At 39.5% G+C, this 18,894-nt stretch overlaps 2 protein-coding genes and 1 long non-coding RNA gene across 3 annotated transcripts in view; 2 read left to right on the top strand and 1 right to left on the bottom strand.

The window, feature by feature from the left end:
* The window catches only part of LOC108970029, a 147,736-nt gene that overhangs the window by 13,045 nt on the left and 115,797 nt on the right, over positions 1-18,894 (top strand). The window lies entirely within an intron of this gene.
* On the top strand, positions 2,984-5,902 carry LOC108970028 (bestrophin-4-like). Its single transcript, XM_018935130.1, has 4 exons — positions 2,984-3,209; positions 3,486-4,239; positions 4,295-4,468; positions 5,142-5,902. Exons 1-4 carry the CDS (start codon positions 3,031-3,033, stop codon positions 5,841-5,843), a joined length of 1,809 nt encoding a protein of 602 aa, XP_018790675.1. The 5' UTR covers positions 2,984-3,030; the 3' UTR covers positions 5,844-5,902.
* LOC108970027 (bestrophin-2-like) lies at positions 14,718-17,505 on the bottom strand. Its single transcript, XM_018935129.1, has 6 exons — positions 17,390-17,505; positions 17,214-17,324; positions 16,404-17,142; positions 16,102-16,335; positions 15,418-15,829; positions 14,718-15,299 (listed from the first exon to the last, which is right to left on the bottom strand). The coding sequence occupies exons 1-6, from the start codon at positions 17,458-17,460 to the stop codon at positions 14,890-14,892; spliced, it is 1,977 nt and encodes a 658-aa protein (XP_018790674.1). The 5' UTR covers positions 17,461-17,505; the 3' UTR covers positions 14,718-14,889.

Here is an 18,894-nt window from a genome sequence, read left to right as displayed (position 1 = left end):
GACTTGACTTAGATTTAGACTTAGACTTGACTTAGACTTAGACTTAGACGTAGCTTTAGAGTTAGAGTTAGACTGAAACTCAGACTTAGACTTAGATTTAGACTTAGACTTAGACATAGACTTAGACATTGACTAAGATTTATAATACATTTATATACATACATACATATATGTTACATTTAGCCTTAAGCATATCTTTTTCCGTATATCATATTTATCTTTGTATTTTCTCGTTCTTTCTGTCTAGTCTGTAGCGTCTTTTTAGCAGCAGTGYACAAAAACAGGATGACTATGTGAAATTAGTATAAAAAATGCTTTTTCTGCAGCAGCTGTCGAACTGTCTTAGGGTGTAAGAATGTACGCTTCACTATCAAACTTCTTTGGGGCTCTATCAAGCTTTATCTAATTTCAATGTTCCAAATCCACACCTATTCCCTCGTGTACTCAAACTTCAAAATTGTYCCAAAGAGGTAAAGCGTCAACAGCACAGTAACACGGCGCCTTGTTACGCCCTCAGAAACATAAATAATAATGGCCATTGTAACGCTTTGTGCTGTCAKGTGACACATCACACTAAAATAATGTGATTTTTACGACACTCATGTGTTGCATAACATTCGGCATTCAAATCGCGCTTTTATGTGCAACATACGTTTGCTGTGATCCCCGCGGGCATTTGTTAAAACATAAATTTGTATTCATCTTGTAAGTAAGTGCCACCAGCAGCAGCGCTAAGCATGCGCGTGTTTAAACCCAAGCAGCAAACAGCAAGTCTTGATGACTATAAAACACCACTGTGTATGTAGTGAGCGTGTGAAACGCTTTGTTACATACCACACAGATTTCATATTAGCATATCTACTAATGAATGCGTGTAAAACAATATCAATAAAAGTAAAAGTAAAAGTTCATTAGCATAACATAAAAACGACATTTATAGCATTGGTAGCTTTTATTTGCATACATGATATGTATATATATGTGTGTATGTGTGTGTGTGTGTAACTGTCCCAGCGGGCTTGCGGCTTGAATTGTTAATGTGATACATACAGCGCGTGTGCCGTGCATGTGTGTGTTTTGTGGTCAGTGTGACCCAAATTTTACAACCAAAATTTTATGATTACACAAGAGACTGCGCTAAAGGATTACTAATCACATATTCATACAAGCAAACGCGCACACACACTCGAGTGAGGAAATATGCAAGCACGCCTGAGCGTATGCTAATAAAATAGTATGAAAACTATCAGCATAAAATTTAGTTTACATAAAATTTTCTGTTGACACAGTGAAATAGAAATGGAAGTGTTGACCGAAATGCGGCGAGCTAGAGGGGGAGCGAGAGAGAGAGAGTGGTAGAGAGAAAGATAGCGAAGGTGATAGAAAGTGGAAAGGGTGAGCAGCGCAAAAGGCGTGGAAATGGCGGTGTTGAAAAGTCGTAAAATGATACAAGCGCAGGTACCTAMGGACATACTGATATATCTGCTTATATAAATCGTATATATGTATATAAATATCTGTGTATATATATTCGTACAACGCACTCAAAAGCGCAAGTAACATTTTAACAGCCCATTGTTGCCTGCGTTTGAGCGAAATTTTCTGCAGGAATCGCMACAAGACGTGGCTATAATGTCCGCAATGCGGCAGTAAAATGTGGCAACTAAMGAGTTGTATATGTTTGTAAGTGTGTAAATGCAGCACCTTTAACATACCATACATATCTATCTATATATATATATGTGTGCGTTTGTGGCAACAACTGCTGGCATTATGCAAATTTTTGAAGGACATTTGAAAGAGAACTTGTCACACAGCCGCTCGGCCCGCACTCACTTTCGCTACACCAAATACTTGGCATAATATTATTTCGTCCGTGTAGCAAGTGTCGCCGTGGCGCATTCGTTTTCGTTGCATGACGCCCACTATACATTTTCCAAATGCAGCTGGCAGGGGTACAATGCAAATCAGTGTGGCAAATTAGAAATTACGCAAATCTGTGGCAGCTACAATGGGAAAGAGCGTGAAATGAACAGTAATGAAAGGGTAGCCAATCACATGCAAATCAATGCACAAAAACAAGGAAGGAGCCCACAAAATAAGGAGTGGAAAGCGATTTGTAAATGTAACTCTTTGTGGAAGAAATTAAATAATTAGTATAATTTTAGGTGCCGCACAGCCTCTTTTCGATATTTCATTTATTTCATTCGAGCTGAAATTACGTTTTATACTTCTCAAACGAGTTCTGAATATTTTTTTTTAATATGAAATCTTTAGAATTTTACACATCATAATAATTGTATAGCCGAAGATCAATAGTAGATTTTCCGGGTCTAAAGCCGCACTGATAATGTTCAATTTGTTTGTTGACTGTGGGCTTCAATCTTTCATATAAAGGATCCTGCTGTAATTGGCGCAGATTGTTTAGTCAGCTATTTTGTGGATTGGGTAGAACATACTATCGGCGGGCATGCTTTCATTCGATGCCTGCACCTTGTCAGTTTTTCATTGCCGTTTTTGAATAGCTCCATGGATAGCTGGAATTTTGTTGCTTTAAAGACGTGCATTTTCGTGCAATGGAATATCTATCCCACAGTCGTCTATTGGRGAATTGGGTTTGCATCTCCAAAGGTCTGCAGAAGTGTCACCTTCATAACTTCAGTATGCTCTGAACATCAACCTCTTTGGGCCATATAAAAGTATGCTCCCGTCTTGAAACCTTTCGCTTGTTGCGCATCATTTCGTAGAACTTTCCAGCACTACCTTTGTCGGCGAGCTCATCAAGCTCATCATACTCAAACTCTTCCCTTTCTGCTCGTTTTTGTCTGCGTATCTAATTCGATMATTCGAAAACGAAATCGATTTATATTAATGATTTATAAACTTTTGTGTATTCCATTTCAATGCGATCCTTCAGTTATTTTTCAGCTTGTCTAATCAAAAACSAAAAAATATTCATTTAGAAAATTTCTTACGAGCAAATTATTAAAAAATATTTTATTTAAAATACACCAACATTCTCATATTAAAATGACGGTCTCATATCAAGCGCAAGTCGCGACCAGCAACTTCAATTGCTTCCTGAAACTGTTGGCACGTTGGCGTGGTAGYATTTATAAAATTATATGGAGGGACYTAGCCGTATTTCTGGTGTTATATTATGCTCTGGGTATTACTTATCGTTTTCTGATGGGACCGGAACAACAACGGTGAGCAGAAATATATAAAAAAAGATATAAACAAATTTTCTAAAAAAAAAAAAATTGCGAAGGACTGTAGTTAAGCCAAACCATTGTTGGGCTGGGAACATAGTGGATCTAAGAGCRATGCTGCTTCAAAAATAAGAGGAATAAAGCAAATATTCACTATATTCTCAGCTTAAGCTTAGCAAGTTAAACTCATCCCATCGCCGTTTAAACTTACAGTTTTGAATAGTATGTGTTAATACACTCTCCTCACTTTAATAAAGTTTCTCAACTTCACAGCCTCTTTGAACTGCTTGTGCATTACTGTCACAGCTCGAGCACACTCATACCGCTCTCRTTTGTGCTCGGCTTCTATATTGCGGTTGTCATGAATCGCTGGTGGACTCAATACATTACTGTGCCATGGCCTGATCCACTTGCCGTCTACGTGAGTACGCTCTTTGTCGGACAGGATGAACGTGGTCGCATCATGCGTCGCACCGTCATGCGTTATGTCTGCCTCTGTTTAACCATGATTTTTACGATGGTGGCGCCGAGTGTGAAGAAACGCTTTCCCACAATGGACTCGCTGGTAGATGCCGGTCTGTTGACCGATAATGAAAAGGATGTGCTAATAGCTATGGATGAAAAATCACCGAAGCATCGCAAGCATTGGGTGCCGCTCGTCTGGGCCGCCAGCATTGTATCGCGTGCACGTAAAGAGGGTCGCATACGTGACGATGTCGCATTGAAAACTATTTTCGATCAATTGGACGCGTTTCGTAATAAATGTGCCGTTATATTGCATTTCGATTCGGTGCCAATACCTTTGGTTTATACACAAGTGGTGACGCTGGCGGTGTATTCATACTTCTTGGCGGCGCTAATTGGCCAACAGTGGATGCCTAGAGAGGCAGACCCTGACGGGCACTACGATTGGGTTGACTATTATTTTCCCATTTTTACAACGCTGCAATTTTTCTTCTATATGGGTTGGCTAAAGGTGGCGGAGTCGCTGATGAATCCGTTTGGTGAAGACGATGATGACTTTGAGGTGAGCTGGCGTGTTTATATTGCGATTCCGTACAAATTCTTCACTTCGTGGTTAGGTGAATTGGATGATTGATCGCAATTTGCAAGTCTCCTACTTTATTGTCGATGAAATGCATCACGAGCATCCCGAATTGGTGAAAGATCAGTACTGGGATGAAGTTTTGCCTGGCGGTCTGCCATATCCGGAGGACTACCACAAGGTCACCACAGATTTCACGGATGCCGGCAAGGTATTGGAAGTTGTTTGAGATTTTTTGTAGAGAAGGTAGTTTGATAACAAGAATTTTCATAGATCTAGCAATTATAGGGGGGTATTTGAGGTTATGTTCGGTTAAAGTGGGATTCGAGATTTATTTCCTTAAAGCGCGTTARTTATTAAGCTAGAAGGCATGTGGAGAGCTGCATGAATTATAAAATCTCTCAATGTATCGGAGAGAAGGGACCAAGAGTTCTGATAGATTTTTCCGCTGCTTAAGACCATTTTTCCCGATTATATATTGAGTCTGTAAATCAATTAGATCCTAGGGCAGAGTTCGTAGCTGTGGGTTGGSCTACCTGAGCTTCAACTTAATGGGAATGTTTTCCGGTTTCACGTAGTCTTATATATCGACTTACAGAAAACGATAATCTCTTAACGAGCTGCCGGAAACATTTATAGAATGCGGTCTTTTCCGAAGTATTTTGAAGTAGGACTCGGTCTATTTCCTTGGTTGATATATTAGGTYACTGATCATCGTCAGCCGGAGGAAGTTTCGTATCTCTTCCGGTTACGTAAACCCGGCTGTCATGGGAACGGCATCACTGGTGTGTGCTTAGTCTCGGTAGTTTCTCCCCGAAGTGCATGAAGTCTCTGGGGTTTTTTAAAAGATACAGATCTAATCCATACCACATTCCTTTTTGTAGTCGGATGGCGCTGCACATTTCGTTTGGAAGCGTCGCGACAACATGGCCACCAACTCTAGCATGCACAGCAGTGTCTCACGGATCAACGCGGTATTGAAACGTCTCATCAGCAAGGAGGATACRCAAACTAACCTCAGCCGTTTGCGGCTCTCTACCAGCTCCGTCTCACTGGGCGAACACATACCGCATTCCACATCGGATTATGAAAGGCATTTGGCYACTAATAAATATTCCGGCGCTGCGCGTCTCTCACGGTTGACAGATGTTGGCGGTGAAGTCGATTCGAAAAGCTTGCTTTTACCACCTGAACAGTTGCGTTCTCAAACGAGCGCGGCTGAATCACTCACGTATGAAGATGAGGACGCAGATGGGAGAGAGAAGGACGACTTCGATTTGTTGCGTGAAGAGCGCGAGCGTCAACGCCAGGAACGACAACGTCAGCGCATTATGCAAAATGTTTACACTGCCACAAGTGCCACAGCTGATCTSCTGCCCGCTTTGATTGCCTCGGGTTTGAATTTAGCAGCGCCACCGCCTATACCGATACCAGCGCAAATGCTGCAGCCGAAGTCGAGTGATCAACGCAGCGCCACGACGAGCGCAAAGAGTAGCAGCAGCAGCGGCGCCGGCAGTAAGGCACGTGTCAATGGGACGGCTGAGCAGAAGAAAAAACGTGATGAGCCTGACAAGCAAGAAAAATAGCGCGAAAGTAGCGGCTGTTAGCGCTTTATTGTAAACTTATATTTTTAGTTCGAGTTCCATTGGAGTTACATGTATTTACTTATGTAATTTTAATATATTATATATATTTTTATTAAAACTAGAAACCAATTTGTGTTTGAAAACTGTCGATAGACGATGCTAATGAAGTTTTGAGAAGATTTCAGTCTTCTGCTTGTCAAGAGCCCCATCTATCGGTTAATTATATTGTSTTTGTTCCGATTTCATACTGTTTCAGCCGATAGGTTTATGTCTTAGCTGGAACATCACAGTGTCCAAGCTAAGATCGAAATATCTGTAAGATCTTTGTTTAGTAAACTTATRCGCGTTGCAAACTTTTAAAAATACGTGAGACCCGTTACTTTTATGCTCTAAAAGAGCGTTGCTTTTCCTTAAATCCGTCGCCGTTTTATAATTCTATAAATAAGCGGCCATCGAGGGGTGCTCTGTGTAACTGCAAGAAAGCTAACGGAGGTTTTGTGGAACGTTATTTGGATTGCTTCGTCATCAGCGCGCAGTCGTCGTCTGTTGAAGAAAATTTATGTACGTCTGATTGTTCTTCACCCTTTCAAAGTGAGTTCTCAAACATAACCTCCTAAGCTAACTCTAAGTCTAAAGCTAACTCTAATTGGWATAAAGACTAGATTGCTATGAACATTCGAGAAAATTTGGCAGCAATACAAAGTAACTGAAAKCTGAATTTCACATTGCGAACTACTGCCTTCGCTTTTGAGATATCAATCCACGTGCCTTTTTCTCCACAAGAGGCTGCTCATTTAGCGGAATGGTTGATATCGGACCACTATAAGACGTGGCTGCGGTACCAGCTAATCGATCAAAATCAAGTCCTTGTATGGAAAACTTTTTTAGTTGGTAAGACATCTTCACAAAATTTAGCACAAATTAATTTTCAAGGCAAGGCTACAATCTGTGAATAAAACGTTGAAATCGGACGACTATACGGTATAGCTGCCATACAAACTGCTTGCGTTTGCAACGCCTGTCACCGCGTTTGAATTGCTTATTGACTGTTTGCATGCGCATTATATATATAACATTAACAACAATACAATTGATAACTGTAAACATATATAATATCCGTAAAATAYATATTTATACAGTTAGTAACAGTTGCTGCTGCYATTGCAGTTGCTGTATTTTGCGCCGGCAACGGCTATTGGACTTAACGAACCATAAGTGATGGTAATGGCGTTAACTGCTGTCCACACACACACACATTCGCACGAACATGTAACTGGCTTCCGTTGCAGTGTATCGTTAACAACTGCGACCGATGCAATCAAATGCTGTGATGCTGTTGTTGTTGCTATTATTGTTGAGGTTGTTTGCTGCTGTTATTATTGTTGTTGCTGCTACTATTATTATTCTTGTTGTTGCTATTGTCATTSCGCGTAATTGTTTTCTTGTTATTGCATTGTCCTGCGCTGCAACACATGTGTGGCACAGCTGCTTGCTGCACAATATAATTATTGCTAATAACACTATGCAGTTAAAGTGCTGGCAGTACTTGACATTGTTGTTGTCGTGTCTTTTTGTTGCTGTACACCTCTATAATAATAGTAACAAAACAGCTCRCTTTATTGCTGGTTAATTAACCACTTATTGCCGAGTGAATTGTTTTCAAAGCGATCAAATAAAGATTTAAATCCATGTTACGTATACGCCCTGTCACCCAATGTTATAAACATTTGAAATGTGGAAAAAATACAGGAATATGCTTATTAAGTGAATTGACCATAACTTTGATTGATAATATAAGGTTGGTGGTTAATTGTTTTGCATGAATTTATTTTGAAAAAATATGGCAACTCTATTGGCTAAGAAATACATATAATAACTTTGTTTAATAAACATCTCCTTTCTACAAAATATATTAAAGAAAAAAACKTATTAAAATTCAAATTATATGGCAACCCTGATTTTTTAAAAYAATACACTTATTCTAATATTTTGTGCTTTTTATTCAAACGAAAAAATGTATATAGCATGTAACCCAAAAAACGTAAAAATTGAAAAGTTAAAACATAATTTTTATGTAAATTGAAAGCAAGTGGCAACTATGCTTTTTTTTAAACTTAAAATTTAAAATTCTATAATTTTCTTCAATTTAAATTCAGTTGCTTGAATTCGTTTATAAATATATGGCAACTACATACAAATGTACATATACATACATGCATACATATGMAGCCTRAAAACATGAARGTCGCTTTGAACTTCCCTTATGTMAAAAATATTAAAATARAAAATTTATGTAAATTGAAACAAGTGGCAACTTTATTTTTTTTTTATCGTAAAAATTTACAGCTTAATTTTATTTGCAATAAAAATTTTGCATTAAAAAGAAACTCATGACTATTAACAATTATAAATGAAAAACATGTGACAACTCTGTTTTCTTATTAAATTTGTAAAAATGTGCAGCTTAATTTTGAACAATACTAAATGAAAACTCATGGATACAACTACTTTTATACACAAGGAATTTCATAAGTTTCTTCAAACTGTTATGAGACATTTCAGTTCAGTTGCTTGCAGCCGAGCATAAAAATATTAAATGAAATATGTTAAGCTTTAAGCCTGCGTTATCACTTTCAATCTTGCCAAATCCCAATTCTCAATACACAAAATAATTTTCCAAATAATAAGCAACTAATTTGAATATCCTTTGAGACATATGAATATTTAGTTGTAATGGGTTATATTTGTAGGAATTTCAATGTAAATACATATGTGTATTTTCACTTACATACAAGGCTGATGTAAGCTTTTATAAATACATGTGTACATACATATGTATATATATGAACTACCACCAGTTTCAGCACCCTCGTGATTTCGGCTAAAGAATTTGTGTAAGCTGGCTGAATAAATGCGTACAATGATTAATGATTACTGAGAGAATACATTTGAGCACGCACAAATACATACGCACATACATATTTTAAAGAGAATTTCATACAGAAATTTTTTATTGAAATTTCATACCAACCATTGCTATTTCTTATCGCTAAAAGTAAATAAACCTGCCAAAATAGCGAAAAATATGTTGAGATCTCAACACTCCCAGCGCGCTCCCACGGCACTTGATGACATTTTAATTTCGTACCACTCGCTCATTCCGCCTGACATTGTTTTCTTAGCAAAATATTTTTGCGTGACTTCTCACAAACACTTTCACATACAGACCTATGTACATATACAGAGAAAAGTGTATGTGTGCCGCTTGCTTGTGGGTTGAAGCGCTTCCAACTCCGAATGCTTAAGTACATTCCTGCGAGACCTAACTAATTTGCATATACTTAGCATTTGTACTATATGCGTAAATGCAACACTGCGTGTTGTGCTTGTGTTAGAAATGTGGTAAGCAGATGTGTGTTTGCGCGTGCAGTTTGATATTCGTGCGCCGGATTCCCCAAACAAATTACACACATGCAGTACACTCACGCGTGTGGCTGTGTGGTGCGTGTGTGGCAAGTCGAAGTTTTATGCTACGACGCGGAAAAATAATAACACGCATCACGGCAGCTGACTTCCATGTGCTGGCGCACATCCATATATACATACACACATTTATTTATACAAACGCATACCATTTACTGGTACTACAAATACATATTTCATGCATAAGGTGACTCATAAGTGTGCTTCCAAGGAAAATAAACAAATGTTAGCTTTCACTTATTCACTACCGAATGTTTTGCGATTTAATGTATGCTAAGTGGTTTGCAGTAAATATGAGATTAAAAGTTCGTTGGCATAAAATAATGCGATATGAATGCATATGGACAGTATGGATGGTAAATTCATTATTCATTCATAATATCAGTAACCTTCTATCTACCGTACATTGCTATTAATGAACTAAAGCAGCAATTAATAATTATTTCATGCGCATTGTTCAAATTTTCAACGCTTTGGAGCAGGTTCGTACACACGTATGATTGTGGATTACATTTCGGAGTGAAGCTATAAAACCATGTTTCAGCCATTGTCACATATCGACGCAAAAATTTGGGTTTARTACGCTTGAACATCCCCAAACACTRCTCCAAATCTCCAAATCATCAACTCGTCCTAGCTCTTGGTCAAAAGTGTGGTCGCGTGGCACTCACTTTGCACAGAGCTTTCTCCAAACCAAATATTGGTGAATGTTAAGACCTTAATGTTCAGTTGGTATCTTAGAATGCCTACTATCTCGAACAACTTCACTTTGCGGTCATCCAAATTTACTTTGTGGACTTTTTTTGACGTTTTACGAAAACTAAAAAGCCAACACTCCCTGTTGGGCGTCCACTGAGTTTCCCGCCTTCGCTTCTTATTTCACCACATCTAACTTACTAATCCTTGATGGTTGATTTTCTTGGGTCAGTTTCCGGAAACACTTCAACGAGCAAAATTTTTGCTTCAACTGTATTTTTCGCTTTCCACTTCAAAAGGCCGGATTTTTCAATTGACTTGTTATCTCCACTATTCGGAAAGGCTACGATAAGCGACAAAAGGCCTGCAAAGACTGTCTAAGAAGTCTCAAACAGCAGTACAAATGTCTTACTGGAAATATCCTACAGTCTATCAATAAGGCTGGGTAGGCAGGTAAAGGTGCTGACYGACGAGGCACCTAAATCTTTGTAGGAGGAAGATACACGCATACCTTCGCTTCCAACGATAACACAAATATTTATGCATAAACATGACTTATGAGTGTTGCATTATTACAAAATCTCTACAAGGCCACCTGCGTGCAATTTGCTACCAAACCGCGACGGTGTTAAGCCACACCGGTTGCTGCGACAAATGTTTCCAACCTCCAAAAACTCAAACACACAACTTGAGCGGCCGCAGCAGTCACTTTTGTGGCGCTTTCGCACTATGAAAATACTAGCAGGCTGCAATAACAACAATTTGCCTAGCAGTTTAACTTAGTTTGCTTTGCATTGCAACAAAAACAACAAATATATGAAGTTGTTGYACAGAGGCCAAAGCGCTTTGTGTATAAGCGCAAGATGCCACGTGTGTTGCAAGGCGCTGCATTAGTAACGGTAAATATTTGCCATTCAACTTGCCAACATCTTGTTGTTGTTGTTGTTGTTGACACTACCTCAGGCTATTTTCATTGTTTCTCTTTCGCGTTGTGTTCGCTGTGTTCGCTTGATGGCATTGCGACTTCTCGCGCACATCTGCATGTGTGTGTGTGTGTGTGTGGGTGTGGGTGTCACGCGTGTTGACACTGTGAAAATAATTGACCACAGGATAAACAGGTTTTGCAGGTGTTTTGCATTATCATCGCCATCAGCGTYATTATTATCATAAAGTAAGCGGTTGTAATTTAATTGGTGTTTGTGTTTATGGCGAACAACCGACTGGGCGTGGCGTCTGTGTTTGTGCGTGATATGCGGCCAGTAGTATGTGGTTGACAATATGTTGATATATATATAATGTATTTTATGCATAAACAAATATTGGAGTATAGCATTGTATAGTAAAAAGCTTTAAAGCTCTTAAGCATGGCTGCTAAGCTCTAAAGCGCTTTTTGATCATAAAAATGCCATTTTCACATCAAAAGTGTAGGCCTAAATATTTTTCTATTTAATTTGCAACATTTAATGTTATTTTTGAAAACCTTAAATTTTTTGTGTTGCAAACTGTTCAATATGGAAGGGCTTTGGGCTAGCCAAACACTAYATAAATTATTAAGTATGATGATAGTCTAAAATTATGGTCCACATTGTACATTTTGCAGTTTTTAATTATACGGGTTGTTGACCCGGCTGTAAATTTGGTTRTATGCATTGATAAAGCTCCGAAAACCGGAGTGGTAAAAGACCGTGTCTCGAGACCGGGAATGTTTCGGTGCTCCTGTTTCCTTTTACTTTTGCAATAGAACAGAAGATATATAAAATTCTAATGGCACTCACGAAATTCAAATCATCGCTGAAATGCTTTGTCGGATGTAATCCAGTTCGTTTAATGCAATTCTCAAAAGGAATCGGTGAAATACATCTTTATGCGTAAATTTTGTACCCTTCAAAACAAATTCGATTCAAAACACTTCGAAAACAGCAAAGGAGCTAGTGCTCGACCTCGTAAGTTCCAGAAATCATCTTCATTGGATCTGCACAGTTCAGACAAGAACCGCTGACAAAAGACGACGGTACTAATTTTACAATAAAAAGCCTTGAAAATAGAAAGAAAGTATTCCGAAGCATTTAAACTCCCTTAGACAGTCGTAGYGCATTACGACAATAAATATTTTCAGCCATCGTCGTAGAAACTATTGCCTACTGTCATTCTATTCTGCGTTGGATTTTGGGGATGTAATTATATGCTACTTCGCAATGAGCAGGCAATTGAAAATTAAGTTCGCTTTCGACGAACAAATATCAAATATTATAAGTCAACATYCCCACCCTGCTTTATGGTGCAGAGGCATGGAGCTTTATGGTCTTTGCGCATTAGCAAAGGCGGATATCGCAGTCGATGGAACGATGAGCAGTACGAGATATACGAACCCGTTGCCATAGTTCAGCGAATTGAGAGATAGCGACTACGCTGGCTAGGTCATGTCGTCCGATTGGATGAAAACACTTCAGCTCTGAGAGTTTACGACGCAGTATCCACCAGTGAAAGYAGAGGAAGACCCCTACTCCGTTGGAAATACCCRRTGGAGAAGGACMTGGCCGTACTTGGAATCTSCAATTGGCGGCAAACAGCGAAGAGGAAGAATGACTGGCGTGCTGTTGTAAARTCGGCTATTATCACCTMAGCTCTGTCTACGCCAATAAAGAAKAATACATGGAATAGTATCTGCTCMGAAGAACGTAARGCAGTAGCCATCCAAGCTCWACTCRTAAACCTAACCTAATCAACACAGACAATAAAATTTACAAATATAAMGGATATTAGTTGTTTGTGGCTTGACGGTSGTCTAGTTGGGAAACGAACAACCCACAACCGCACGTTGGCAGCACAGGTGTTTACTGCATACATAACCTCTAATGATGGTGTTAGTAATTGGTKTATTGAACGCTAGCACCGGTCAGCACTGATCATGCGTTCCAAATGCCAGACAGTCTGCACGCAATGAATTATGAACCAAGCAAATGCAACTGTATAAATTTAGTGTGTAGCTNGGTCAGCACTGATCATGCGTTCCAAATGCCAGACAGTCTGCACGCAATGAATTATGAACCAAGCAAATGCAACTGTATAAATTTAGTGTGTAGCTCATTTACAATTCGACAGGCACTCATAAAACAGTAGTTTTGTAAATGGATTGCAGTGAGTGCATAGTCTACGAGTGCCTGCAGCACAGCTGAAGCTGACCGGAAATTATTGATTAAACCATAAACTACGCATATTTCCTGACTATGCTCAGCTAATAACTCAGAATTGTGAATTGTGGCAAGCTGTTTGAAATGCGCCCTAAAAGGATTTGCAGCCAGTAAATATACACACTGGTGTCGTGTTCGGCAGTTCGGCCATAGCCTCAGAGCCGGCAATGCAGCGTGTAATGCTCACCAGGATAATAACTAAAATTTATTGCATTTCCAATGCAGATGGCAAAAATCATGGCTGAATTATCTAATGCATGAATGCGTTGATTGCCGGTAGGCAGCAAAGCAGTAAAGTTTCCAAAAACTTATATGCGGTAGTATTACGTGGTAAAACGAGTAGTAACCGGTCAGCTACTTGTTATTTGCGGACCAAAGTGAGCTCTACCTCACCATATGTGCCTTGTTTCTTCAGACAATTCAAGGGAAGTCTCGAAATTGTGCTAAAAGCCTCACGATATTCGATTTTTCCAAGAGCACTAGGCTAATAGCCTTTACATTAAGATTGTAATTAAAAACACAGTTTTTTCCTTTCGATAGCCGACTACTCCATCAATGATAGACACGATTAACAATCAGCTGATTGCTATTTKATCAATGCACACAACCCRATTTACAGCCTAGACAACAACCCGCAGAGTTAAACAAAGCCGAATTTACAGTGTGGACAACAACCGATAGAATTGAATTTGAGTTTAAATTCATTTTAAATATGATTAAGAATTAATGTTRTAAAATAAGATTTTTATCTGATCTGGGAACTGATATTGACGATGAAATAATGGGAGCTTATGTAATAAAGTACTCAATCCTCTCGGCAAAAGAAGGATGATAATACATTACAGGGCATCAAATATTTTTGTTCTCAAAAATTCCTCTTACCTTATGTTTTTAATAAAAATTTCTGTACAAATTATATACAACTAGTAACTAGCCTAAGACGAATTTGCAAATCCGTAGTACAATTTTCAMTAATAATTTTTGGTACAGAAACTCAAAAATCGGCTACCAAGTACTGATTCCCATACTATTGAATTGTGCTTGCACTAAAAACCCTCCTCCTCCTTCCTCCTTTCTCCTTCTCTCTCTCTCTCTCCCGGTCTCACACTCTGTGTCTGCGTTGCGTAGCTCAATTTTCGATTTTAACTTTATGATTTCTCCCCATTTGGCTGCCCTAGAGACATTATGGCGTACGCATAATTTTGCCATTAACCTCCGAGGCTTGTGTGTTTTGCTCCAATATCGAGATATATGTCCATATGTACATCCTAATGAACTCTTGCCAATTGCGGTATATGAAGAGTAATCGTTATCACACATTTGCCACTGGCCATAGGCAACAAAATGTGCAATATTTGTGTGACCATCAACTTATGGAAAAGTTATGTCATTGTGGCGCACAATACTCGTATTGCTACAACTGTTTAGTCAATGTGGCAGCGCCTAAATGTATACTACTACGATGTCAAATGGCGACTTAATTTTGTGTTGAATTATTGCAAAGTTTTATTTATTCTAATGGAAGTCGGCAAAATTTGGCAATATAATGTATGTAAGAGCATTAGAAAAGGCCTTGTAAAGTAATAAATTAATTCATATAGATAAAATAAATAAATAATTCATATAAATATGTAGAACGTTGAAAATTGCTATAAAATTTCATCACATGCTTTCAGCTATTTCCGCTCTTCTTCCTGTTCCTCTTCATCGAGCTCCTCTTCACCATTTTCTTCATGTTCCTGCTGTCTCCTTGGCTTCCGCTTAGTTGTTGAATCCTTTTGTTGCTCTTGTTGTTGTTGTGGCGACTGTTGTGCCGTACCAATTGCCATGGGTGATGTCATCTGCCTGGTCAACGATTGTACGCTGAAAGTTTCCTCAGTGGTTGGTATGCCACGCGCTGTCGGCGATTGCRTAGCCGGCACGCCTGTCAAATCAGCGTCCAAATTCAGATTGGTCGCAGCCGAAATGCCGCGCGCATACTTCAATTTTTGCCTTTCGAAACGTTCACGCTCGCGCTCTTCACGCAAACGTTCGAATTCGTCTTCGGGCGCTTCCTCCTCCTCGACATCCTCTTCCACGTCTTCAACTAAAGTGAAAAGCATTAATATCGTTAGCAAAATTTTTAAAATTGAACTATGCCATCGTCTCAACAGTCGAATCCCCGCCAAATTTACTTCCTCCCTTACATGTCCCCTCAAACTTACATGTCACTTGCGCCGATGTGACACTTTCCCTGGGGAAACTCTCCACGCTGCTCGGTGGTATGGCCTCGTCAGCGTCACCACGAAATATTTCGCGCACATCTTTGGTCGGCGATATTTCCGGATATTCGGTTAGTGTTCTATCAGCATCCATATCATCGATTTTCTCATCGATTATATGCAAAGCCTCGGCTGGTCGTATTGTGGTCGGCGATTTGATAAGGGAATGCACGGAACCATTAGTTTGTGCGRAAGTTTGCTTCTCGGCATCTGGCTGTGATATATTGCTCTCCTTTTCGTTGGGTTCGCGTGAGAGAAATCTTTGCAAAGCCGTACGAAAGCGTAAACTTGTGTCGGTCATGCGGCTGAGTGATGACGATGCTGTGGGACGGTCCTCAATACGTGTGCTGGTGGTCTAGAACAAATGACAAATCTGTATATGTTAGGTTGTCAGACGATACGAGATTAATATGGCGTCCGTAGAGTACTTGTTCTAACAGTCCTAATAAATACCTATTTGTTCACAAGTACGCTCTTACTAAGTAAACTTTTCGTGTCGCGAGGCAATCGAACACTCCATCTTTTTCTACTCTTTAGCTCCCTTTTTACCGCTCTGCATCTTTTTTTCTTTATATGTGTGTCCATATCTTCATATTTTTTTTTTAATTTCACGTTTAATTTACTTACCATGCCATCATATTTGGATTCAGATCGTGAGAGCGCYGTTTGGTTGGCGTTGAAGTCCAATTTGGCGGTGGACTGTACCGGTGGCTGTTCGCGTTTGCTATCCACTTGATAGGGAAGTTCATTGGGGAAAACTTCATCCCAATACTGATCCTTTACCAATTCGGGATGCTCGTGATGCATTTCGTCGACAATGAGATAGGAAACTTGTAGATTGCGATCAATCATCCAGTTGACCTATTGGCCAAAACAATATACAACCGAAAATCAATCTCCTTTTTATTTCGTGCCACCAAACCACTCACCTCAAAGTCATCGTCATCCTCACCGAAAGGGTTTATCAACGTCTCGGCTACTTTCAGCCAACCCATRTARAAGAAAAATTGCAAAGTGGTGAATAATGGAAAGTAGAGATCCACATAATTCTGATTGTCATGCTTTGTCCACTGATGGCCGATCACCTGACATATGAAGTAGGTATAGACGGCCAATGTGACGACTTGCGTGTACACCAGCGGCACTGAAATGGTGTCATAAAAGAGCAAGACACCGCAATTGCCACGAAATGTATTCAACGCATCAATAATCGTTTTCACCGAGAAATCATCACGTATGCGTCCCTCCTTACGTGCGCGCGTTATAATGCTGGCGGCCCAAACGATGGGTAACCAGTATTTTGGGTACTTCGGAAAGGCGATRTTTAAGTCTTGTATGACAAGCTTCTCATTCTCCAACAACAAGCCCGCTTCGACTAGATGATCGAGCGTGGGAAAACGTTTCTTGACGCGTGGSGCGATTTGTGTGAACACAATGGTGAGACAAAGGCAAACATAGCGCATAACGGTGCGACGCATGACACGTGCACGCTCATCCTGTCCATGCACATTGGCGCTCACGAAGACAGCTATCGGATCGGGCCAGGGAATGGTCATATATTGATCCCACCAGCGTTGCATTACAACTGTTACATAGAAGCCGAGCACGAACGAGAGCGGTATCAGCGAGCCGTAACTGTTGCAGTAGTGCACGAGATTCTCGAAGTTGCTGCGAGAAGCCGAAAGAAAAGAGAATAAACCTTTTTACGAAGGAAGCGGCGCTTTACTCTGTCCACTCACCTTTGTGCTTTGTCACTCAAGACAAATTGATAAATCAAGTTGAGCATATAGTATATGAACAAAAAGGCCAGCAAATCACGCCAAATGAGCTTGTAAATGCTGCCGCGCCATCTGAAAAATCGAAACGGTTGTAATGAGAATTGGTTTATAATTGAACATGTTTTGCTTTTGATCACCTTCTTAACAGCGTGAGAAAGCAACCAAATCCACGACAGGATGCTACTTCAGCATTATAAGAAACAGTCATGTTTTTTTTAAATTTTTTTTCAAGGAAGCTTTAGCTTGCTGTGTGCTCGAGTGGAAATAATTTTCTTACTGTTTGACAAAATGAAAATTTTTTTGAAGTTTTTAATTCAGCAAAAGTATATGATTGAATTTAACCTTTATTAACCCAGTAGGTTTTTCAGGAAATGAATATTGAGTATTCGAAAATACTAAATGGAATCAGGTTATCCGATATTATGTGCTTATCTGTGAAACCCGGTGTTTAATTATGGAAATAGCGGACTAAGTAATCAAGATGGAAAGGACCATTAAAAAGGATTTGTGAGATATACTTCCCTTGCCAGTTTATGTCTAACTGTGATAACGAGTTGAAAAGATTTTCAAAAATTCTTTTAATGTATCATCTATGAACTCTTTCAAAGGAAGCCAAATGTTGAGGAGAGAGTAATGAAGACTTCGCTGTAGAGTATAAGGAAAGGTGWGGAGTTTCACCTAAGGTTGTGTTAAGTCAGTCTTGTCAAGCCAATAATTTACTGTATTCGCCTGGTCTGTGAGGGTGCTCGAAAAAGCTACACTTGCTAAGAAGCTTTAACGTGGTCAAGGAGCGTTTCACATTGGCATTTTCGGTGAACTGCGGCCTACACCAACAATTGCACTTAATGCTATTTTAAATATAGCACCTATGGACATTTCCGATGAGTGTATTGATGCGAAGTGCATTCTAAGACTCGGGGGACCTTGGTATGTGAAGAGATTTGAACAAAGGCAAGCAGAAGCTCACTCCTCCTTCAACTGCCTTCTCGAAAACTTAGATCATTGTTTGGCAGTGCAAGTCGTGACGGGGTTTTCTCTGACCACATACCGACGGGGTATATGTACATACATGGAGAGAAGTTGACTTTTCACAGATGGGTTGTAGAAGCACAGAGAAAGTCTTCTGCAAAGAGCTCTCCGTCAGTCTTAGTTTTAAGCAAACGTTCTAACATTTTTCAGGCAGAAGWGGCTATTATTAAGGTCGCGGTAGATGTAATTCTACGAAGTGCTGCCTCTTTCCGAGAGGTGAGTATTCACACCGAAAACAGAGCGCAAATCCTAGTGCTGAGCTCGATAACTGTGCGCACAAAGTTGGCCTCAGAGTACCTGTCCTTGCAAATAATTGTATTTTGTTAGCCAATATAAAATATTATTAATTAATAACGGTATTTTGCATACTTAAATATTGAGTGAATAATTCGCCGACACAGCTGTTGCGCTCTCTTGACTATATCGAAAGCTATTTAAGGCCCGTGCAAGTAATGCAGTAGAGCAATGTGTTCTAGCGCCAGCAGCCAGCGCCTATTGGATAGGCTACCAATCAATTCAAATTTATTACGAAAATTTCGTGCGCAGCAGCTTTTGGCGCAATTAAATGAAAACTGTTTATTTATAGAATTATTATGAAGAAAACCAGAAGCTG

This window comes from Bactrocera latifrons, unplaced genomic scaffold (genome assembly GCF_001853355.1).
Source record: "Bactrocera latifrons isolate USDA-ARS-PBARC rearing strain unplaced genomic scaffold, ASM185335v1 scaffold_277, whole genome shotgun sequence".
NCBI lineage: Eukaryota > Metazoa > Arthropoda > Insecta > Diptera > Tephritidae > Bactrocera > Bactrocera latifrons.
Note: the sequence above shows the minus strand (reverse complement) of the source record. Positions and strands in the feature narration are given on the sequence as shown.